This window comes from Ammospiza caudacuta, chromosome 14 (genome assembly GCF_027887145.1).
Source record: "Ammospiza caudacuta isolate bAmmCau1 chromosome 14, bAmmCau1.pri, whole genome shotgun sequence".
NCBI lineage: Eukaryota > Metazoa > Chordata > Aves > Passeriformes > Passerellidae > Ammospiza > Ammospiza caudacuta.
Genome location: NC_080606.1, coordinates 1,005,268 through 1,027,296, shown reverse-complemented (window position 1 = coordinate 1,027,296; position 22,029 = coordinate 1,005,268). Strand labels below are relative to the sequence as shown.

General features: G+C 60.2%; 2 protein-coding genes across 2 annotated transcripts; one reads left to right on the top strand and one right to left on the bottom strand.

The window, feature by feature from the left end:
- Positions 1-1,745: 1,745 nt before the first annotated feature.
- UTP14A (UTP14A small subunit processome component) lies at positions 1,746-7,860 on the bottom strand. Its single transcript, XM_058813854.1, has 14 exons — positions 7,702-7,860; positions 7,378-7,442; positions 7,120-7,184; positions 6,859-7,001; positions 6,593-6,748; positions 5,628-5,747; positions 5,435-5,529; positions 5,166-5,289; positions 5,006-5,083; positions 4,257-4,611; positions 3,649-4,106; positions 3,073-3,260; positions 2,902-3,001; positions 1,746-2,564 (listed from the first exon to the last, which is right to left on the bottom strand). Exons 1-14 carry the CDS (start codon positions 7,858-7,860, stop codon positions 2,199-2,201), a joined length of 2,472 nt encoding a protein of 823 aa, XP_058669837.1. The 3' UTR covers positions 1,746-2,198.
- A 1,437-nt stretch (positions 7,861-9,297) lies between these two features.
- On the top strand, positions 9,298-21,943 carry ZDHHC9 (zinc finger DHHC-type palmitoyltransferase 9). Its single transcript, XM_058813855.1, has 10 exons — positions 9,298-9,358; positions 9,705-9,998; positions 16,607-16,767; positions 17,323-17,481; positions 18,296-18,433; positions 18,579-18,627; positions 18,894-18,996; positions 19,135-19,238; positions 19,349-19,514; positions 20,230-21,943. The coding sequence occupies exons 2-10, from the start codon at positions 9,832-9,834 to the stop codon at positions 20,332-20,334; spliced, it is 1,152 nt and encodes a 383-aa protein (XP_058669838.1). The 5' UTR covers positions 9,298-9,358; positions 9,705-9,831; the 3' UTR covers positions 20,335-21,943.
- The last annotated feature ends 86 nt before the right edge of the window (positions 21,944-22,029 follow it).

The window sequence follows — 22,029 nt, the reverse complement described above, 5'->3', positions numbered from 1 at the left end:
CCCTGCACCAGGGTCCCTCCTATGCTACCCGGCAGCTCATGCTAATGCTGTCCCCGTTTATTTTTGAAGCATCTCTGGATACTGGAAGCCCCAGTTCAAGCCAGTCCAGTCCACTGCTGCCGTTCCTCACAGGATGAGGCAGCTCCAGATGTGTGGCTACAGCTGTTCCCTCCCACGCCGAGCATCACCCCCACTGAGGCTGCCAGACCCACCAGCTCTGTGTGACGCAGGGATCCATTCAGGGATCTGCACCTCAGCAGGTCTTGTCGTTGCTCCAGGTGATCCAGCTTGTGACAACTGCAGCCCTGCTTGCTCCAGGTCTGAGCTGGTGTTGCACCTGCTGGCCTCGGTCCTCTGCAGGACCTGAGCACTGCCCTGGTGCCGCCATCTCCCCGGGCCTGGAGGGAGCATCGCATCGGATCTGGGGAGGTCCCAGTTCAGGCTGGGACAGGGCCAGACCTTGGGGGCAGTGCTCCCCTTTTCAGGGACTCAGGTGACACCACGCACGGCAGCAGCATCCCTTGCCGTGGGGTGGGCCAAATTCGGGGGCTGAAGGCACGTGGGGGGTTCCCCCTCCCTGCAGGGAGGCGAACAGCAGAACAGCACCCCGCAGGTCCTGCTGAGCCCGAACCAGCTCTGCTGTAACAGGACCCCCAGACCCTGAACATCCCGGGGCTGGAGCCGAGGAGGCGGGCTGGGTGCTGGAACAGCCCATCGTGTCTAGCCAAACACTGTCCGGGCTGGGGAGGAGGAAGGCAGGGCCATTGGCCAGGGCAGGCGAGGGAGGGCCCCTGCAAGAGGGACAGGGACGGCGGTGCCGCAGGGATCTCCTGTCCCGGGGGGCTGGGGGCGGCTCTGGGGGACTGCAGGCCGGTGGAGGCGCTGGCAGGGGACGCTGCCTCCCTCTCTTCGGCACGCTTCACCTTTTATTAAAACAAACACGACACCCCCCGGCCTTCACGACATCTCCGAGGCAAAGGTTTCCCATGGCAGAGGGACGCAGGCTCTGCTGGGGCCACCAGCCTCGCGAGGGGCTCTCGGCGTCACGGCACGAAAATGCTCTGCGCTCCCTTTCCTTTTTTCTCCCCTCGCCAAGCAACACAAGCGTGGCCCCATCACGGGCCAGCGCCCTCTGACTCCCGGGCCCCGGGTGCTGCAGGGGCCAGAGGCACTCGGGATGGGTCCCCGGCAAAGCTGCCACACCTGCCCCACGTCAGCTCCCAGTCCCCTCCCAGCCTAGGAAGGGCCCTGCGGGAGTCTCGGATACCCGCAGCCAGCACGGAGGGTGCCCGCGCCCCGACCCCACAGCACGATCCCGGCTCCTGCTGTGACCCAGCTGCAGAGAAGGGCGGCCCTGGGTTCAGGCCGTGCCCGGGCCGGGCTGCAGTGCCAAGGTGGGAGGAGGCGTCCTTGGCACCAGGGACGTTTCCTGGGATCGGCAGCAGCTCCAGCTCCTGCGCTGGGGCCGGGAAGTGTTTCTCCAACTGGTGCTGAGCACAGGCCACGTTGTAAGTCGGGGGAGAGGCCTGGAGGGGTCCCTGCCCAGTCCGTAAGGCTCTGGCACATCCCTCACTTGTGCTGAATGCACCGACCACCCCGAGAGGCACCTCACTGTCACACTGAGGGCTTGGAGATGGGCAGCAGGAGTGGGGGCTGCCCGTGGACAGAGCCAGCCCCCAGCACATGCAGAGCAGCAGAAGCTCCTGTCAGAGCCATTGCCAGGTGATCAGGTTTATTAGGGCTGAGCAGGTACTTTGGGAGTGCAGGTCGGATCTGAGAAACACTCTTGAGGCCAGGCTCAGCATGACAAGGTGGGGAGAAAGCCCCTTTGGCCAAGATTTAAAGATCTATATAGGTACAAAAATGGGGATATAAAAGACAAAGGACAGGATGTTGGCAGCTATTCCAGTCCCTCACCATGCTCCTAGACGTGCCCCACTATGAGCTCCTGACCAAGCTCTCACCCTCAACTCAGCCAAAGCACCTGACCCTGCATGGACCCCAAGGAGAGAATGGAGGGCCCAACCTAGCCCTGGACACTGCCAAGGCATCCATGCAGACAGCACAGGAAGGGCAGCCCTGGGTTTTATTGCAGAGAAAGAGGTAGAAGAAGGAACTGGACAGAACCAGGGGCTGCTGCTGCTGCTCCTGGTTCCTCCGCTCACTCCAGTTTGAGCCCCCAGGCTGCAGACACAGAGCTACCGTGCTCTGCTGCGCTGGGGCTGTGCCTTCTCCCCAGGCACAGCCTTCCCCCTGGACACAGCCTTCTCCCCAGGCACAGCCTTCCCCTTTGACACAGCCTTCCCCCTGAACACAGCCTTCTTCCCGGGCCCAGCCCTCCTCCTGGGCATGGCCTCCCCCTCAGGCCTGGCCTCGCTGCCAGGGGCCGTGTTGGGGACGTCCTCGGCTGAGATGGGCTGGATGATGTGGCCGGTGCGGGTGATGACTCGAGGGGCTGTCAGCTTCTGGAAGGCTCGCTGAGTGTTCCACGTGGGGCCCACGGGTGTCCGCATGCTCTGCTCAAACTGCTGGTGCCGCTCGAAGGGGAAGGGCAGCTCGCTGACCTGTGGGGACACCACAGGGGTTATGGCCCTGAGCCACCCAGCCCAGCTTTTCCAGCCCATGCTGCTCCCAATGCTCACTGCTTCCTACTTGTCCAGGACCCACTCACACTCTGCTTCCCCTTCTGCTGCCAGCACAGCCCAAGAGGGCTGGAACAACCACCGCCACCAGGGGAGCAGCCCTGTACATCCCTCCTTCAGTTCTGAGCTGTTTAAACTGGAGGCTAAGCTTGGGGCAGGGATTACAGGCAGGGATTGTGAACGTTTTGGGAAGGGATCACAGGAATGCCCCAGGCTTGCCCAGGTGCTGGAGCTCTCATGGAGACCAGGCGTGCCCCACCTGATGCGCTGCCGCGTGGATGTTGCGCTTCTCGCTCATGATGACGTGGGGCAGGTGCTGGTCCTTCCGCGGAGGCGCCGGCGGCGGCTTGATCAGGAACCTGCGGGCAAGTCAGGGGTCAGGGCTGGCACGGGGCTGGGCGCAACCCTGAGCTCTCCCCCACTCACTCACCTCTTGACCTTCCTGGCGCTGGGTTTCAGGCCCGTGCCGCCCCACTCGCCCCAGCCTGGCAGCACCAGGTTCACCGGCTGCGGCTTCCCCGCCTCCTCCGCCTTGCGCTTCTCCCGGCGGAAATCAGCGACCACATCATCCCCAGCAAAGGCCTCTGTGATCATCCCGCGCTGCTCGATGCCGCCCTCCTGCATGAGGACAAGACTCAGTGGCTTTAACAGTTCCTGGGGGAATTCGGAGAGACTGGGACAAACTGGAAAGCACTGGGAGAGGGTTTGTGAGTACTGGGGAGAGTGGGAGGGGGGATACTGGGCATTACTGGGGGGGGGTTTGGGGTGTACTATAAGGGGGTTTAGGAGTACTGGGAGTTACTAGTTTGGGTCTTCTAATTACTGGGAGGACGTTTAGAGTAACTGGTTTGGGGTTACTGGGAGTTACTGAAAGGAGGTTTGGGTTACTGGAAGGGAGTTTAGGGTTACCAGGAGAGGGTTTGAGGTTACTGGGACTTAAAGGTTTGGGCATTACTGGATGGGCGTTTTGGGTGTTGGGGAGCATGGGGAGGCATGTCCCACTCACCTCCTCCTCCAGGACTACAGGCAGGCTGGGGCAGTCCATCTCCTGGGGCTTCCCATCCAGCACAGCCTCCAAGCTGATCATCTTCCTCTTGGCTGATGCTTTCTTGGTATGTCTGTCCCCAGCTCTGCCTTTCTCCTGCTGCTGTGCTCGCTTCCCTGCTCTCAGGGTTACCAGCTTCTCCTGCTCTTCCACAAGCTCGTCCTTAGCCAGACTCTCCACATCCTCCATGGTCTGCACGCGGCGCAGCTGCTCCGAGAGCAGGAGCTGTTCCTGGGGCTGAGGGGGAGGCTCTGGCCCTGTGCCCACCAGCTCCTCAGCACAGACTGGGGGGACTGGGCTGTCCCCCAGCTCCTCAGCACAGACTGGGGGGACTGGGCTGTCCCCCAGCTCCTCAGCACAGACTGGGGGGACTGGGCTGTCCCTGGGCTGCTCAGCACCAATCTCAGTCTCATCAGCACCTACATGTTGAGGGTAGAAATGGTCACTCCACAGGGCAGAGAGTAAGGACAGATGTGTGAAATTAGCCAAAAACCGTCCCCAGATTCCCCTCCCTTTGTCCAGCTCCCAGCACTCCCAGCCCACCCAGCTCTGGGCCTTGAGCTCCTCACCATGGTCTCTGTCCTGCCCCTTGGGGCTCCCTGCCCGCTCCCGTCGCTTCTGCTCGAAGTCTTGCAGCAGAGCTTCTTCTTCTGACAGCTCCTCTTCCTCCTCCTGCATCTCGTCCTTGTTCTCCACAGCACCAGGCACTCTGTCATCTCTTGGACCCTCCTGTGCCTCAGGCTCTGGGGCCAGGCCACTGGGCTTGCCCAGCATCCAGGGATTAGCCCCACTGGGCATGGGCAAGGCCGTGGTGTCCGTGTCCTCCTCGGGCACCTCACACAGCTCCTCCTCGGGGGGCTCCACCCGCACCTTCTGCATCAGCTCCTTGTTCCTGGCCAGCTGCTCCTGCATGGCCTTGCGGGCCTGGGAGGCACCGAGAGGCTCTAACATAGGACACAGAAAACATTCCCAACCTTCCCTGCCCACCTCAGCCTACCCCCCTTCCCCAAGCAACGCTGAACACCCTCTCATGGTATTCCAATATATAAATGGGATTATAAGAGATAGAGAGACTTTATACCGCGGCTTGGAGGGACAGGACAAGGGGGAATGGCAGCACACTGACAGAAGGCAGGGATAGACAGGATATTGGGAAGAAATTCTTTCCTGTGAGGGTGGGGAAGCCCAGGTAGAGATTGCTCAGAGAAGGTGTGGCTGCCCCATCCCCAGAAATGTTCAAGGCCAGGTTGGCCAGGGGGTGGAACTGGATGGGCTTTAAGGTCCTTTCTCACCAAACCTTTCTGTGGTTCCATCTTACCTCGAGGTCATACTTGGCCATAATGGCCCTGGATCGGGCCCATTTTCCCTTGTTCTGGTGCTTAAGGCTCATCCGCTCCTGGGGGAAGAGAAGAATCACACAGAGCTCCCCCAGGAGCAGGGCCCTCCTGAGGGGTGAAGCAGAGGTGCCAATGCAGCACCTGCATCCTGAGCTGCTCCAGCTCCTCCAGCCGTGCCAAGGCGGCCGCAGGGTCCGATTTGTGCAGCTGCTCAAACTCCTTCAGGGCCTGGCGCCTCCGGCTCTTCTTGAGCACGCGGTGGTACCTGCGGCACAGGGAGGCTCAGAGCCGGGCAGGACACGGGTGAGGCAGGGCTGCCCTGCCCTCCCAGCGTGCCCAGCCCAGCTCAGAGCCAGGCAGGGCTGCCCTGCCCTCGCAGCATGCCCAGCCCAGCTCAGGCACAGCCTCACTTCTTGCTCTTGATCCGCTTTGCTCGCCGAGCCTTGGCCTCGTAGTAGGACTGCACTGCCCGGGCCTTCTGCAGCTCTGCCCGCCGGCGCCGGGCCTGCCAGGGGCATGGGGTGAGGGATGGGGAGCACAGGGTGAGGCATGTGGCCAAGGAAGAGTTCCCCAGAGCCAGGCCCCAACGGGGTGAAGCCTCACCTCCTCCAAGCTCATGGCCTGCACTGAGGCCATCTCCTCAGGCGTCAGCAGCGGGTCTGTGATGGGCTGCTGTGTCTTGTGGAGCAACCCAAAGATCTCCTGCTCCAGTGGAGTTCGGGCCTGTTGAAACATGGCAAGAGGATGAGGAGAACTGCAAAGGCCAGTGCTCCCCTGGATGTCCCCATCCATTCTCACTGCCCCCAAGCTGGTCTGTGGAAGGCCCAGAGAAGTGTCCCCCTGCCTCGGGGGACTGAGTGGTCACAGCCCCACTCGCAGGTCCCACACCACAGCCCTTGGCCACTCTCCCAGCCGCATGGCCAGGTGAGAGCAGGCAGAATTCCTCCCACATTAGAAAAATGGCCTCCTAGCAGCCAGGCAGTGCTGACCAGGAGGCACCACACAAGAAGCAAGGAGCAGGAGTTCCAGGCCACACAATGCCATGTCCCTACAAAACAGAAAGGGACTTTTGGGCAGATCAGTGTGAGTGACAGGTTTGTTGGGAGTTCAGCAGGGGCTGCCCCTCCCTCACCTGGGTATCTGACAACTCCCAGGGATAGCAGTGGATTCCTGCCAGCAGCAAAACCCAACAGGAACTTGCATTCAAACCTAAACACATCCCTCTTTTGTAAGGAGTGTTTCCAGACATGCAGGATTTGGCAAACCAATCCCTCAGTCTCAGCACTTATGGCCAAGGTATACTTCCATGTGCCTGGCCCTGAGAGGCTACAAGGAGGAGAAAGGACAGAGCAGGCTCCAAACCCTCTCACCTGGCTTGTCCCAGATGGAATTTACACACCTGTGAGACGAACACTGACTGCTCTCCCAACCTTCCCAAGCCCAGCCGGCACCTGCCCAGTGTCACCACTGGGCTGGGCCTGCCACCACTGCCCCCAGCACAGCCAGGGGACATCGACCTGCCCCAGCTGCTCCCCCAGAGCCACCCAGGCTGTGACCGCAGAGGGCACCTTCCACGCCGAGGTGGCTCTCTCCAGAGGGGTGACGGTGGCGATGTCCTGCCGCAGGGGGAACACCAGCTGCTCCGCGCGCCGGTTCTGCAGCACCACCTGCTGCCACTTGCCCACGTCCTTCGAGGTGGTCACATAAGCAGCCTCCCTCACCACCTGGGGGGAGCAGGATGGGCAGAGAAAGGTGATGCTGGCAGAATGCCCAGAGAAAGGAGCACGGCGGTCCTGGGGGCTCAGCTTGGGCCCCCTTGGCTCCCTGCACTCACCCTCTTGGCCTCCTCTTTGCTCAGTGGCAGCTCCACCGCCGCCTTCCGCTTCACTCTGGCCAGCTCCTTCCTCACACTGCCCAGCGTGGATTTGGGATGAATGGGCTGCAGCAGCTCCGACAGGACCAGCTTTTCCCCAGCACCTACGCACAGGTGTGGCACTGCCAGGTGAGGGAGCTGTCCCAGCCCTCACATCTGGGATGGCTCTCGGTGGGCAGCGCCATCCCAGCTCCCCGAGCCCTGCCCAGCTCCCTGCCTCACCTTTGCAGGTGACATTGAACTCAGACACCTGCCCGCTCGCCTCCGAGCGCTCCGCCAGTTTCCGCCTGCGAGAGAGAGACAGAAAACAACTCCAAAGGTTCCTCGTATTCCCCGGCTGCTCTGGAGGGTTTGAGGCCGGTGCCGAGGGCAGGGGCGGGGAACCGTCCCCCCTGCCCCCCCTTCCCGTGCAGCCTCCCGGGATGCGGCTGCTGCAGGAGCCTCCGGGCCGAAACGCGGGGCGCCCGTACCCCCACTCACCGCTTCCGTCCGGACAAGGCGCTGATGGCCTCCAGGAGCTGCCGGTGCCGCCGCTCGCCATCCTCCTGCCACACAGCACACGCGGTCACACACCCAGCCTGGCAGAGCGCGGGGATGGCCCCAGCGCTCGCTCCCCCGTGCTCCTCGGGGCCCCCACGGCACCGCCCGGCCGGGCCCCGGGCCCGACATCCACGGCCCGATACCCCCGGCCAGGCCACGCCGTCCTCCGCTGCGCCCATCCCGGCCAGAAGAGCGCGCGGAGCCCCGCAGAGTGCGGCGGAGGCCGCCCGGAGAGCCCGTCGCACTCCCTCCGGCCCCGCTCACCCCCTCCTCGCTCTCGCTGCCGCTCCCCGCCGCCGCCGCCGCCGGGTCCTCCTCCGCCATGGCCCCGCACGCCGGTACTGCCGCAAAGCGCCACCGAGTGTCGCGCCGAGCCCTCGCGGCCTGCCGCAAAGCGCGCCACGATGACGTCCAGGTAGCCATGGCAGCGGGTCCGGCGGGCGGGGTGGGAGAACCGGAGGGGCCCGAGGGGGCCCGGGAGGGAGCGAGGCACGGACAGCACCGTGCCGGCCTCGGGCGGCGCTCCGGGGGCTCCGGGACGGCTCTGGCGCTCCCGGGACGCCCCCGGCTTGCCGGGCAGCGGGAGGCGGCGGTACCACCGTGGGCCAGAGCGGCTCTGAGGGTCTTCGCTCCGTCCGTGACCCTCGTCGATCCCGCCGGCCCCAGGGATTGCCGGATTCGCTGTTTTCCCCTGGGACGCGCCAGTGGGCTCGGGGACGGAGCTGCCGCACCTACGGTTCCTCCCGCCCGGCCGGACCCGGCTCCTGGGAGCATTTTTGGGGTTGATGGGATCCTAAGGATCGTTGGAGTAAATACACGGAGTTCTCAGCCACGAAGCGGTGTCAGTGTCTGTCACTGCGCCCGCAGCATCCGTCCTGCTCGTCCTCTTCGTCGTTCTTCTCCTCCGTCCCGAGCTGGGCGCACAGGGCGCTCGGGGCAGCAGGGAGAGGGATAACGAGCTGTTCCCGTCTGCTCCTGTCTCCATAGCAACAACCGCGGGAAAAGTTCTGTGTTTCCCCTCGGGTTTGACGCTCCGGGCCCTGCCTTTGCCGGCAGCCACGAGCCCAGCGGGAGCGCTGTGTGCGGGATTCCAGAGGGGGCTGCCGGAGGTGGGATGCCAGGGGAGGAATGCCCCGAGGTGGGATTCCGGGATCGATGGGATGCCGGTGGCAGGATGCTGGCGATGGGATCCTGGGGGGCTCCCCGAACCCAGCCCCACGGTCTGGGTGTGGAAAACCGTGGGAAAACTACTGTGCGAAATGTGGGAATGTGCGGAGGGGGTGGGAAGGGCGGGGAACCCACGGCGGGAGCATCCCGTGCGTTCCCCGCGGCGCTGGGGCTCGGAAGCCCGGTGCTTGTGGGTATCCGGTGAGAGAAAACGAAAAAGAGGAACGGAGGGCGGCGCCGGTAGTGCCCGCCGGGGGCTGCACCAGGAGGTCTGGCGGGAGACGCGGGGGGGGGCGGGTCGGGCCGGGCCGGGCCGGGGCAAGCCGAACCAAACCGGAGCGCTTTCCTTCCACCCCCCCGGGCTCGGCCCCACCGGAGCCCCCGGCCCCGCCCCCACCACGTGCCGCGCCCCGCCCTCACCCCGCCCTCCCTTGTCCGCACCGGGGCGGGGCCCACCGCGCGGAGTGGCAGCCCGTAAGGCCAATGGGCCGGCGAGAAGCGGCGGGAAGGGACGAGTTCCTGCGAAGTGACAGCGCCGGTGACCAATGGAGTGGCGAGAAGCCGCGCGGTGGGCGGATCTGCGTCGGACTGACAGCGCACGCGCCCAATGGGAAGGCGGGAAGCGGCGGGGCGGGGCGGAGGGCGCGGCGGGGCCAATGGTGGCGGCGGCCCCGCCCCGTTCGGGCGCGGGGCGTGGCGGCCCCTCCCGGCGCGGTGGGAGCGACCGGCGCGGCCCGAGCGGCACCGGCACCTGGTGAGCGGCGGCGCGGGCCCCTCCCGTCCTCTTCCCTCCCTTGCCGTCCTCTCCCGTCTCCTCTCTAACCTTCCCTTCCGCTCTCTCCCCGCCGGCTCCCGGCACGCCCGCACAGCCGGGGCTGCCCTGCCCTGTGCGGCCCGGCCCTGCCGCGTCCCCTGCCGCTGCGGAGCCGCCCAGCCGAGGGTCTTCCTGCCGCGCCCCGCGCCCCCTCCCTGGTGGATTCCCGCGGCAACGCCCCTCCCGGGCGCGGGGTTTCCATGGCGACGGCGGCCGCCGCCCCCCGTGCCGGTGCCGCCGCCGCCCTGGTGCTGACCGAGCGCTCTCCCCGTTCCCTCTCCCGCAGCCGCCGGCCCGGCCCAGCCCAGCTCGGCCCCGCGGGGCCCCGATGATGCTGGGCGCGCGGGCGGCGGAGGAGCAGCAGCAGCGCCCGAACGTGCGGCGGCCGCTGCCGCCCCAGTGACGGCCCCGCCATGTCGGTGATGGTGGCGAGGAAGAAGGTGGTTCGGAAATGGGAGAAGCTGCCGGGCAGGAACACCTTCTGCTGCGACGGCCGGATCATGATGGCCCGGCAGAAGGGCATCTTCTACCTGACACTCTTCCTCATCCTCGGCACCTGCGCCCTCTTCTTCGCCTTCGAGTGAGTTCCCCGGGGACCCCACGGGACGGGCATGGGGATGGGCCCGTGTGCCCGGGCCCTTCGGGAGAGGGAGGGGAGCTGGCGCGGCGCAGCCTGGCACGGAGCGCGGCTGTCCCTGTCCACGTCTGCTTCCTCGCCCTCAGCAGACTGACCCTGGAGGTACTGAGGGGAACGGGCCCTGCCGGAGCCCTGCCGGGGGCTGACACCGGCCCTGCTTCCCCGTGGGTCACCTTCTGTCTGGGGCTTGGCAGTCCCGAGTGTTCCTGGCTCCAGGATAGCCGGAGTGCAGGGGTACTGCTGCTGCAGCCCTGGGGCACAGCCTGTGTCCCTACCGTCGGCATCAGCCCCACCAGGCAGGCGACCCCAGCTGGAGGATTAACAAGGAGTGAGCTTGGGGGTCCTGCCAGTCTGACCCACCCCCAGCCCCAGGCTGCACTGCAGCCAGAGCCATGCCGGTGTTTGGGAAGGATCCGACCCCCCGTACATCACCTTGGCAGCCTAAAGACCTTCAGCCAAAACCTTTGATCCTGATGAAAAAGAGGGATCTGCCCCTCCCCTCAGCTTTCCCTAGGAGCTGGGCTGGGGAGTTGGGCTGGCCTTAGACTAATCCTAAAAAAAAAAAAAAAAAAAAAAAAAAAAACCAAGCAAAAAGGGAGAAGCCTATGTTTGTCTGGGCTGATGCTGTGGGAGGGGGCAGGATACCTCTGTTGTCTAGCTGGAGGATAAACCTGGATCAGCTAAACAACTGAAATCTTCCCTTCCTCGGTCTCTGTGGGCATGTTTGTGTTCTGGGGCAGCAGAAGGGCTGAATCAGGGTCGGATGATACAAAAGGTCACAAAGCCAAGAAGAATGAGTGGAAGGACCTGCTCGCTGGCTAAGCCCTGGCAATTCCTGCAGTTCCAAAAAGCCCTTGGCCCAGGTGCTGTCCTCTTCAGCATCATTCCTAAGCCAAGGAACTTGTTTCCACATTCCCTGGCCCAGAATGTCTCTCCCTAGTTCCCTGCCCAAATTATCCCTGGCTCAGTCTGAAGTACCAAGTTACACCACTCTTGGTTTAATGTTTGGGGTTTTTTCCATCTGAAAAATGGAAAGGCTGAGCCTTCCTGCCTTACAGGAAGAACTAATAAGTGTTGCTGCTCCAGAAACACTTATTGCTGCACCAGAAACACTGATTTGAGGTTTAATTGCTCTGGCTCCCTGTGGATCCTGTCCGTAGCAGGAGAGTGAACCACGTCCCGCTCTGCCGTGGCTGCGCTAAGGCAGAGTGAGCCGGGGCTGTTTTCCAGACCTCGGCTGTGGTTAGTCAGGAACGTGACTGGAAATTCCTTGAGAAGCCCCTTTCCATGCTCTGGCAGGCAGAGGCCTGTGGAGGAGTCGCTTGCACTGAGACATCCAGGCCGTGCCTAGACCTGGAGGGTGGGCTCTGCGGGGAGAATGCTGCTGGGAACAGGATCACCTCTGAATTTTAGTTAAATCATCTGAGGGAGATAAGGAAAAGTTTGGGAAAATCCAAATACCCATTTGATTCTTTCAGAGCAGAACACCTCGGTGTTTATTTGTTTGGAAGAGAGAAGGTTATTTTGAACTTGTTGGGGGATTTTTGAATTTGGGATAGGGATGAAATGTTGCCTTCCCAGCTGGAAGCACTCCCCAAGGTCTCTGTTTCACTGATCAGGCTGAGATAAGCAGCTCGGCTGCTCAGGAGCCCTGCCTGCCCTGCATGAGTAGGGAGCTCGGGGTGAGGATCTCAGCCTCGATCTTTCACCTTGTTGTCCGTTTCTCTTGGTGTTTGGCAGATTCTTTAGTGTTTGCATGGAAATCCCTGGTTTCCCCTGAAAGTTGCTGTGTGGATTTGGAGCGGCAGCCGGCGTGGGCGGAGGAGCCTTTCCCTGGCTGCCCCTCACTGCGGGCTGCCTGTGCCGTGCTGCCTGCTCCATTCAGCTGAATCACTTGCGCAGTCACACCTTGTCTGAGCACGGCTCGGGGTGCCTGGAGCCAGGATCTGTCTGGCTGCTCGCCCTGCCGGGCTGGGCTCGATCGCGGCGCTCCGGGCTGCGCTGGCTCCGGTTACGGCTGCGGCCGGTGGGACCGGCGCCCACGGCGGCAGAAACGCCGCAGCCCTTCCTTGCCAGCCCCGGAGCGATGGTGGCACTCGCGGGGCTGCTGCTGGTGCTGTTCTCTCCTCCAAGTTTCTGCAGTGCTGCCGGCTGCTCCGCGGTGTCCGCGGGCGAGCGGGCTGAGCGCCTCAGCCTGTGGGTGGGAATGCTGTGCGTTCATCCCCAAACCGCAGCGCTGCGTTCTGGGACTGGGGAAACCTCTCCAGGCAGCAGCGAACAGGAGCCGGAGGCTGGCAGAGCTCAGAGCTGTACCTGAGATCCGGCTCCTCCCTCGCAGATAAGGCAGGGGACGGAGCGGTGCTGGCTCTCGGGAAGGCTCGGCCCAAGGGCACCTCTGAGCACCACGGGAGCTGCTCCGCGGCCTGGGGCTGCTCCAGAGACCCGTGCTTAACTGGGTCTGCTCCATCACACGTCCCGTAAAATACAGTTTCACATCCTCTTGGCATGATTTCAGACTCCTAATGGTACGTCAGCCCTGTGGTTGGGCACTTAGCTGCTGTCTGCTTGAGGTGTTCCAGCATGAGGAGACCAGATAAAGCATTTGTGAGAAATGCCTTTAGGAACTGGGCTGATGGGATGCAGTGCCTCCTCTCAGGCTGGGAGTTCCCTTTGCAGTTCCTGTCTCTCCTGGAGTTCCACGCTCAGCTGAAGGGAATGAGATTTCTTTTGTCTCTGGCTTTTCAGCACAAAACTTGACATCTGTAGATGTTAGAGGCATGATAGCACCAGCAACACTGGCTCCTTCCTCATGGGAAGGGGCTGCTTTTGGATTTTCCAGTACCCAGGTATATTTGCCACTTTCTTTTTCCTACTTTTTTAGCTTTGTAGAGATGAAAATGTCTTTGTTTTCTGATGAGTTGAAAACACCTACACTGCCCTTCGTGTGACTTTGTTTTTTAGTTTTGATTTCCAAAGCCCAGAGACCCAAGACTCAGAGAGGGGCCTCTGAGCTGGCATTACCTCTGGTTAGATCTGTATCAAGCATGGTCAAAACTTACATTTGAGTTAATTCATGCATTTTAATCACTGTAATTTCTCTCAATAGAAGTGAACTTTTTGGTGTCCAGAGTTCAGCTTGTTTTGTTCATGTTTCTGGGGGAAGTGGCCACTCCTGGGGTTTGGATTGACCTTTTCTTCATATGTGGGCTCCTTCTCAGGAGATGACTTTGCCCTCCCTGCAGCCTCCACATCCTCTGTGGCACCCCCATTCCTGGGTGATTTGTCTGTGCAGAGATTTGAGATTTTAGCTGGGAAAGGAGCAGTGACATTGGCATAACACACCTGTCTCCTGCCTCAGTTGTGTCAGAAACAGATGGTGTGTGGTGACAGTTGATGTGTCACTGCAGGCAGGTAGGGAGAGGTTCCAGGGAGAGCTCCAGCCTTGCCTGGTGCTGCTGGAAAGGGCCTGGACACAGTGGTGTGGTGTGGCCAGGCTTTGGAGCAGCTGCTTCCACACTTACTGCAAACACAGCAGCTGCCAGACACCATCCCTGCCCTAGTGTGAGCACCCAGCACAGCCAGGCTGAAGTGAGGGTCAGGCACTGGGGAAAGACACAGCTCTGCTGGCACCCAGAGCAGGCGCACGATGTGGCTGAGCTGTAGCTGAGGAAGGTTAAACAGGTGATTTGCAGGTCAGATGTGGGTGAGTGATACTGTGGAGCTTGTGCTGAGCCCTGGTGGGGCCTGCCTGGGGGATGTGCTGCCCTGTGGCCGTGGCTGTGCAGTCCCTGTGGCTTTTTCCTTCCTCCAGAGCTTTGCTCAGCATGCAGAATAACCAGCCAAGCACCATAACTCATGGCACCTCCCAGCTGCTTCTTCCCCTGCTCCCCATTCCAATGATCCCTTTGTTCAGCTTTCCTGCCTCAGCCCACCCCACTGTGGTGATGAGTTGTGATAGTGCTGTTATTGTGTGCTTTTTGGTGACAAAATGCTCCAGAGCACAGAAATGGTGCTGGGAATGGGGGAGCAGCATCTTCACAGGCCAACAGAGCATCTCTGTTGGCTCTGAGCTCTCCCAAACAAAAGACCTTTAAATGCCTGTTCCTGAGCAGTGAAATCATCTTAGAGACAAGCGCAGACTGAAGATAGCCCAGTGCTAGTGAGTACCTGAGTGCCAAGTCAGGGCCTTGTGTGGCTGCTTTCCCTGCCGTGGACGAGTTCCCTGGGAGTCACCTGAAGAGCGAGGCCCCATCGGCACAGGGAGGGTGGGGGGCAGTGGGGGCTCCATGCTGGGCCTGGCAGTGCAGTTTCACCGTGGTGGCAGCTCCTCTGGCTCTCCCTCTGCCCCCACCTGCAAGGGGCCACAGATGCCAGCCCAGCTAAGGAAAGCTAAGCTAGGCCTGTGTGGAAGCAGGAGGGCCATGGCTCAGCTTTAACACAGCTCATGGATCCACATTTAAACCCACAATATGTTCATGTTGTCACAGCAGTTCCAAAAGCTGGACAGGGGTCAGGCTGCAGCCCCTTGGGGCAGGGAGTGTCCTGCTCTTGAAGGAATAATCACAGAATTGTTTAGGGTGGAAAAGACCCCCAGGACCATCAAGTCCTGTCACTGGTGACCACCTTGTCAACCAGACCAGAGCACTGAGTGCCACATCCAATTGTTCCTTGGACACCTCCAGGGATGGGTAGTTCACCACCTCCCTCGGCAGCCCCTTCCAATGCCTGACAGCCCATTCCATGGAGAACCTTCTCCTGATGTCCAACCTGAACCTCCCCTGGCACAACTTGAGGCTGTGTCCTCTTGTCCTGTCACTTACTGATTGCCTGGGAGAAGAGGCTGACCTGCACCTAAATCCATGTTCCATCTTCCTAACCCCATATTTCTTCCCCAAATGGGCTCCAAGGTTTTTGTTTACTTGCTGACTGACTTGCAGCTGTCCCTGGACTTTGCCCTTGCAGAGGGAATGCAAAGTTATCTTAGGCTGCCTGAGGACGATAAGTTTGGCACTCGGGTTCTTCGTCTGTGGGCAGGGCTGGGCACAGGGAATTGTTTTGGGGAACAGCAGAGTGTGCAGTGTCTGCAGTGAAGGATGTTGGTTTAAGGCCCAGGCCCTTTGTGTTGCTGTGGGCTTCTGGTGTTGCAGCTGTGACTGAAGTGTGCTGTAATTCAGTGTGCAGGTCTTCTGTCCCTGCCACTCGTGGGGGACAGCGCTGGAGTCAGGCAATGGCCCAGGAAATGTTCCTGCAGTGGGCCTGCGGAGCCTGGCGCTGCCAGCTGGAGCTGGAAACTGCATTGTGTGTGGGGAATCTGTGGTGGGAATGCTGTCCAGAATTAAACAGTGCTGTGGAGGTTATGGAAATGGCCTTGCTTGGGATGGCAGCCCCCCAGGGAAGATAATCCCTGGCCCCTCACCACAGAGGCCTGATGCTCCCATGGAAAGTAACAGTGGAACAGCAGGAGTCTGGGTTGGATCCATCCCTCAGCAGCAGGGATAAAGGGTGGATCCTAGAAAGCCAAGTGCCTGAAAGGCTGGGTGCCCAGTTGCATCAGGAGGCTGGGGAAGGGATATGTGCAAGGGGTGGTGAGACATGACACAAGTGGTGGGATTTAGGTGGGGTTTCCCTTAAACCATAGCAAAGCTCCATAGGAACTTCACCCCAACATCAGTAGGGTTTTCTGAAGGAATCAGGGTAAAATATGGATTTTTTCAGCCCAGTATGTCTCTAAAATGTGACTTCGGCCCAGGCCTCCCACATGGCTAGGGCTGCAGCACCTCTGGGGACATGACTGTGAGTGTCCAGGAGCAGCACGGCCACAGTGAGATGAGTCCCATGCTCCCTTTGCATCCTCTGTCAGCAGGATCAGCACCATAAACTCCTCTTTGGGCCTTGTTGTATTTGTAGAGGAAACAAACCTTGTTCCCTTTTGAGCTGGGGAAGTCTTGAAGCAGGAGCCTTTCTGCTTTATTTGGAGTATTCTAGTCCGTTGTCTCAGGAAAGCCAAAGGAAGCCAGATGTCTTCTTGCATGGGAATGTTGCACTTCCACAGGAATCCATTCCGAAGTACAGGATCCACTTAATCCCAAAAATGTCTGTGATATGGGAAGCTCCTGCTCTTTAGGAGTTAGCCAGAGATTCCCACTATCCCCACAGGCTTCCATGCCTTCGAGCTCTCCAGGTAGGGGGTCCCTGACCAGGCCTTGGGTGCTGCTCCCAATGGTCTGGCCCATCCCTTGGCAGCAGGAATGTAATGGACAAGGTCTCTCCCGCTGCCTGGTTGTGTTTCTGGCATTGCTTAAAATGGGAGCTGAAAACAGAACAAATGTTGGGAAATATCTGTGCCTGGGTGGTGGAAGACGTGGGGATGCTGTGATGGTGCCTGGTCGTTGGAGCTGCCCCAGGAGTGTTCCCCTGTGGTGGTGGGATCAGAAGGATGTACTGAGCAGCTTCTCTGCTCTAGATCTGAGCAGTGCTGCGGCGTGCCCGGGCTCTGAGGCTGTGCCAGGCGATGGGACTGTGACTCATCCTCTCCTGCCCCGTGTCCGCAGGTGCCGCTACCTGGCGGTGCAGCTGTCCCCGGCCATCCCCGTGTTTGCAGCAGTGCTCTTCCTGTTCGCCATGGCCACGCTGCTGCGGACGAGCTTCAGCGACCCTGGCGTGATCCCCAGGGCCCTGCCCGATGAGGCAGCCTTCATTGAGATGGAGATTGGTGAGTGTGGAGTGGCCAAGCTGGTGAGGGCTGGAAAAGCCTCCCTATTTATGGCATATTTCTAGGTTACAGTCCCTGCAAGAGCTTATCTTCCTGGCTGGACCTCCAAAAGTGAGGATTGCCCCAATGTGCTGGCTCACCGTACTTGGCCAAGTTTCAATAAGGCAGCACGATGTACCTGCATCCCTCTCTGGGAGCCGTTTCACCTGCTGCTTTCTCTCCCATAGCCGTACACATACAAACTCTGTTTGCTTTTGAGAAGGGGTGCAGAAAGCTTGGAGTGGTCCCTTTGATCCTTCAGGGAGGGAGGAGGTTTGGTGGATGCAGGTGATAACACCCAGCCCACTCTCAACATGCCCATGAAAGCTCTGGCATCCCTTTTCCTGCCTCCAAGCTGCCAGGTTGGCTCTGGCCTGCGTGAGCAGAGCTGCAGCCTCCGGCTCCGGAGCCAGCGGGCTCTGATCCCGCTGGTGGGGAAGGCAGGGAGGCGAGTTGTTGTTTGAGGCCATCATGTTGTAGCAGCGGGTCCGACCTGTGCCCCGTTCTCTCTGGCAGAGGCCACCAACGGGACCGTGCCGCAGGGTCAGCGCCCGCCCCCGCGCATCAAGAACTTCCAGATCAACAATCAGATTGTGAAGCTCAAGTACTGCTACACGTGTAAGATCTTCCGGCCGCCCCGCGCCTCGCACTGCAGCATCTGCGACAACTGCGTGGGTGAGTGCTGCTGGCCTGGCCCTGCTCCTCACAGAGCCTTGGCACAGGGACAGGACAGCACCCAGGCTCGTGCTGGGCAGCTCTGGGCTGGTGCAGTGTCCAGGCTGCCTCGTCTTGTGCTCGAGGAGCTTGAGGTTTGCTCAGAACCTGGAGCCAGGTGCTTCCTCTTTGCCAGGACTTTGGCAATAACTGAGTCCAGCTGCTCTGTGTACATGTGCAGCCCATTTTTGAATCCCACTGGAGTCTGGCCTTGCAGGACTGGAGGGTTCCAGTGGAGAGTTGTGTCTCAGGTGACAACAGCTCCTTCATCAGCACAGAGATTGTGCCATTCCCTGGGGTGCCCTGGTTGTTGTCTTCCTTCTGTGTATGTAACTCTTGTTCAGCTCATGTTCAGCATCACTGCTCCAGGCAGAAATCCTGTCCTTTTGGACCCCTTTCCTCCTCTTCAGATTCCCAGCCTTTGTGTGTTTATGCAGTTTCTAGAACCTTCTCCTGATTATTCCAGGGTAAGAACATGGGGACTCCCAGGCCTTCATCTAACCCATGTGCTATGGCTGTTGTACTCCAGGGAGAGAAGACACATGGGAGGGTCAAATTCTCTCTTAATGTGCAAAATGACTCATTATAAAACAATTTTGGACTTTTTGACCTCCTGAAAGGAGGCCAGGATATGGGGTCCTGACTGAGCAGATGGCTGAACTTGGCAGTTTTTGTCAGCCTGGGGGATTTTTGAAGTTGGGAGCCCAGGGGCAAGGATCTAGACATGGGCAGGCCCATGCCAGGGCAGGGCTAATTTTCATCTTGGCTTCCCCAGAGCGCTTTGACCATCACTGTCCCTGGGTGGGCAACTGCGTGGGAAAGAGGAACTACCGCTACTTCTACCTCTTCATCCTCTCGCTCTCCCTCCTCACCATCTACATCTTCACCTTCAACATTGTCTACGTAGCACTGAGTGAGTCTGCATGGAGAGCAGGGAGGGAGGGAGGGAGGGAGGGGGGCTGCAGATGGTGGTGTGAAACCAGAGATAGGGAGTGGGAAAGGGAGCTGGACTCAGTGGGATGTTCCAGGTGAAAAAAATCTCTCTTTCTGTATTGCAGAATCTCTGAAGATTGGGTTTCTGAACACGTTGAAGGAAACCCCAGGGACATATCCTTCCATGGTCCCAAGGGCTTGACTTCTCCACAACTGGGGGTTAGTGGGAGCTGCATTGTGGAGTGGCTGTTTAGGCCACTCTGAGTCTTTCCAAGCATTTTCCCCTGGATGACAATGTGGGGAGCAATTTCTTGGCTCTTGGGAGGAGAATAAAACAGAAAACAGTGGCTAGGAGAGGAAGAGAAGTTGATGTTTGTGGGGGCAGTAACAGGTGGTCTGGGCCTGCTCTCAGGTTGTTCCCAGTCCTTAACTGTTCTCACTGTATTGGAGGTGCTCATCTGTTTCTTCACGCTGTGGTCGGTGGTGGGGTTAACTGGGTTCCACACCTTCCTGGTGGCACTGAATCAGACAACCAACGAAGACGTAAGTAGAGCCTTCCTCTTCCTCTTCTCTGAGCTGTTGGTGTTTCTCAGTGTGTCAAGGCTGAGCAGAACACAGGGATCTGGGGGCTGGGGCAGGTTGGCCTTGGAGTAAACCTGAATTTGTGCCCAACTATTTCAGATTAAGGGGTCCTGGACTGGGAAGAACCGTGTGCAGAATCCGTACAGCCACGGCAACATAGTGAAGAACTGCTGCGAGGTGCTGTGCGGGCCCCTGCCCCCCAGGTGAGCTCCTGAGGGGCCTTGACCTTTGTCTTCCAGCAGCACTTGTGCTGGGAAAAGAGGTGGGATGTGGGGAGACGCGGATCTCTGATGGCGTGCCTGTGTTGTTGCAGTGTCCTGGACAGACGGGGCATCCTGCAGCAGGAGGAGAGCACAGCTCAGGAGGGGTCGTGCCCGCGGGCACCCGGCACGCAGGAGCCCCCGGCCACTCAGGGCCCTGGGCAGGCCCAGGAGGGTGGCACGAAGCAGCAGGATGGCAGCATTCTTCCCCCCAGTGCTGTGAGTGATCCCCTTGGGAGCTGGGGGGGCTCTGGGAGAGTGGAAGAAAGCTGAGAGTGTGACTTAGGAAGGACAAAACTACATGGGGGGCCATGTGAGAGGCTGCTGCTGAAAAGCTTGTTTGCTCTAACCCTGGAAACCAGCGTCTTGGTTTCCTTGAACTTCCTAAAAGGAGATCACAGCTGGCTGCTGTTTTGGAGATCAGTCCTGCAATGAGAGCGCTCAGGAGCTGTTGCCCATGGAGCTCAGTGGGGCTGGGGAGGGCTGAGAGGTTGCAGACATCTTGTTGTGGTTCTGTGTGTGAGCTGCATGGCTCTCCCTGGGATCTCTGTCCATGGAGAAAGCTGTTGTGGCCCTGAGCAGTTTGCTGTGTTTGAAATTATCCTGCATTAAGGACACAGTTTGACAGGAGACCTCCAGAGTGCCCGTCCCACCTAAATTGGTGGGAAATGCCTTGGCTTACTCCTGCTTGGGCATGAGCTGCCCTTCCCTGGTGGACACAGTCCAAGACACCTTCTGCTGGAGAGTCCAGTGCTTCAGTTCTTCCTGAAGCTATGTTGCCTGTTGGGTTGTCCCTGATTTTGGTTTCTCATTTTCCCAAGCCCACCTGAGCTTGCTGCAAGTGGAGCTGGAGGTGGAAGCGGAGAGGTGGGGCCTGTGTGCTTGGGCTCTGCCCTGGGGTGTCCCTGCAGGTCACTCTGTGCTCTCTCTCCAGGTCCCTGCCCCGTCTGTGAGTGACACCGAGATGCCAGAGGAGAAGCAGCGAACGCCTGGGGAGCTCCCGGTGCCCCCCCTGGACGCTGGGCGAGCGCAGCACTAGCATCTGCTTGGAAGGGAGAACTTTGTTGTTTTGTCTAATCAAAGCTGGAAGTGGTGGAGGAGAGGAGAAGGGCTGGATGGCAGGCACCTGATTCCCCATGGCCATTTTGCTTTAGTCATCACTCACCGCGGTGCGGGCAGCGCTGGCCTTGGTGGTGGCACCCCCGGTCACCGTGGGGCACAGCCAGCACCAGCTCTGCCTGGGGCCGGGCCTCTGGCTCTGGGGGCTGGCCTGGATGCTCCATCCCAGCTCAGGGCTGGGGCTGCCCCTCCGCCCGGGCCCTGCTCTGTCAGGGTGAGGCTGTCAGGGCCAGCCTGCGCCCTCCTGCTGAGGAATCCCCACGGAAGGGGAAAGCAATCGTGGCAGCAATGTCCTCTCTCCCCTCCTCCCTCCTTCCTGTAATCCGTGGCGTTGTTTTGTGGTTGGCGTGGCAAGGCTTGTCAGGAGACGTTTTGGTGCCCCAAGGTCCCAAACAAGTGGGAAGGAGTTCTGCTGGCAGTGGTTTGTAGGTAGCTGTCTTCCTGTGCTCCTTTCTGTGTGATGTAACAAGGCAGCAGCTATGAGGGGACCCTCCTTCCATCCTGCCCTGGTGCTCACGCCACCCTGGGCTTTGAGGGAGGGAGAAGGCAGCCAAGGTGGGCAGCTGCAGGGAAGGGTTTGCCTGTGTGCCTGTGCCACTGGCTCCTGGCTGGTGCTGGGGCTGCGTTTGTTCCTGGGTGTCTGCACTGAGCCCTCCCCAGCTCTGCAGCACCTCAGCCCCAATCTGTGTTGTGTCATTGCATCCCCATGTCCCCCCCCTTGCCTTGCTCTGCTGTTCTCAGCCATCCTAGACTGGCTTTGGGAGCCTTGGATCTTCCCAGGATTGTACCAGCTGCCCAGGGCTGGGCTTGTGTGTCCTCAACAGAGGACGAGAGGCTGGGGGGATGGTGGGAGAGCTCTGTGCCGTGGCAGGGCTCCCCCACTCCACAGTCCCTGTCCTGCACTGGCAGGACCCTCACACCTCTGGGATCCCTGCAGCCCCTGTGCAGCTCCGTGTCCCTTGTCACAGTGCTGGGCACTCAGTTCCTCCCAGCAGGTGTGTGGTGGCTGTGGGGGGTGTCCTGCCAGGCCAGTCCCGTCTGTGTGTCCGTGATGCTCCTGGCTGGCAGTGAGGGCTGTGGTGTGAACGTGGCCCCGGCACTGCCCCCTCTCCCACCGTGCAGGGCCTCTTCTCCTGGGTGAGAGGGCAGAGCTGCCACAGCTGCTCCCCGTTGGAATGTGGCTGGGAAGGAGCCTCGGCCGCCCCGCCACGGCCCCCAGCCAGCCCAGCCCCATCCCCATCCCCTTCCATCCTCCGGGGACAGGGCTCTGTGCCCCACCCCGTGGGAGTCGCCCCAACACGCTGCTGACCAAAACTCCAATTCGGTGCAGAAAATTGTGTATTTTGGCTTTGCTGCTCCCTGTTCCATGAGGTGTGTGGAGTTCTGCCTGCCGGGACCTGCCTGCAAGGGTCAGGGTCTCCAGAAGGAAGGAAAGGGGTTGGGTGAGGGCTGGATGTTCTTTATTTTTTTTCTTCTTATTATTTTTTTTTTTAATTTTAAAACAATGAAGGAAATTTAATTGGTTTGAAAATGGCTGAGCTGTAGCCGCTGCGTTTCTGTGCTGCCCCAAGCCAGCTGCCTCTTCCCTGTGCATTTCCAGGACTCTCCATCTCAT

Bases quoted from the DNA above. Each gene is read 5' to 3' on its own strand.
- ZDHHC9 (XM_058813855.1), top strand. From the start codon at position 9,832: ATGTCGGTGATGGTGGCGAGGAAGAAGGTGGTTCGGAAATGGGAGAAG. The intron at 18,628-18,893 runs ATATCCTTCCAT...AACTGTTCTCAC, and splicing joins TTGAAGGAAACCCCAGGGAC to TGTATTGGAGGTGCTCATCT. The intron at 19,515-20,229 runs GTGAGTGATCCC...CTCTCTCTCCAG, and splicing joins GCATTCTTCCCCCCAGTGCT to GTCCCTGCCCCGTCTGTGAG.
- UTP14A (XM_058813854.1), bottom strand. From the start codon at position 7,860: ATGGCTACCTGGACGTCATCGTGGCGCGCTTTGCGGCAGGCCGCGAGG. The intron at 6,749-6,858 runs GTGAGTGCAGGG...TGCTCCCCCCAG, and splicing joins GCAAAGAGGAGGCCAAGAGG to GTGGTGAGGGAGGCTGCTTA. The intron at 5,530-5,627 runs GTGAGGCTTCAC...TGCCCCTGGCAG, and splicing joins AGGCCATGAGCTTGGAGGAG to GCCCGGCGCCGGCGGGCAGA.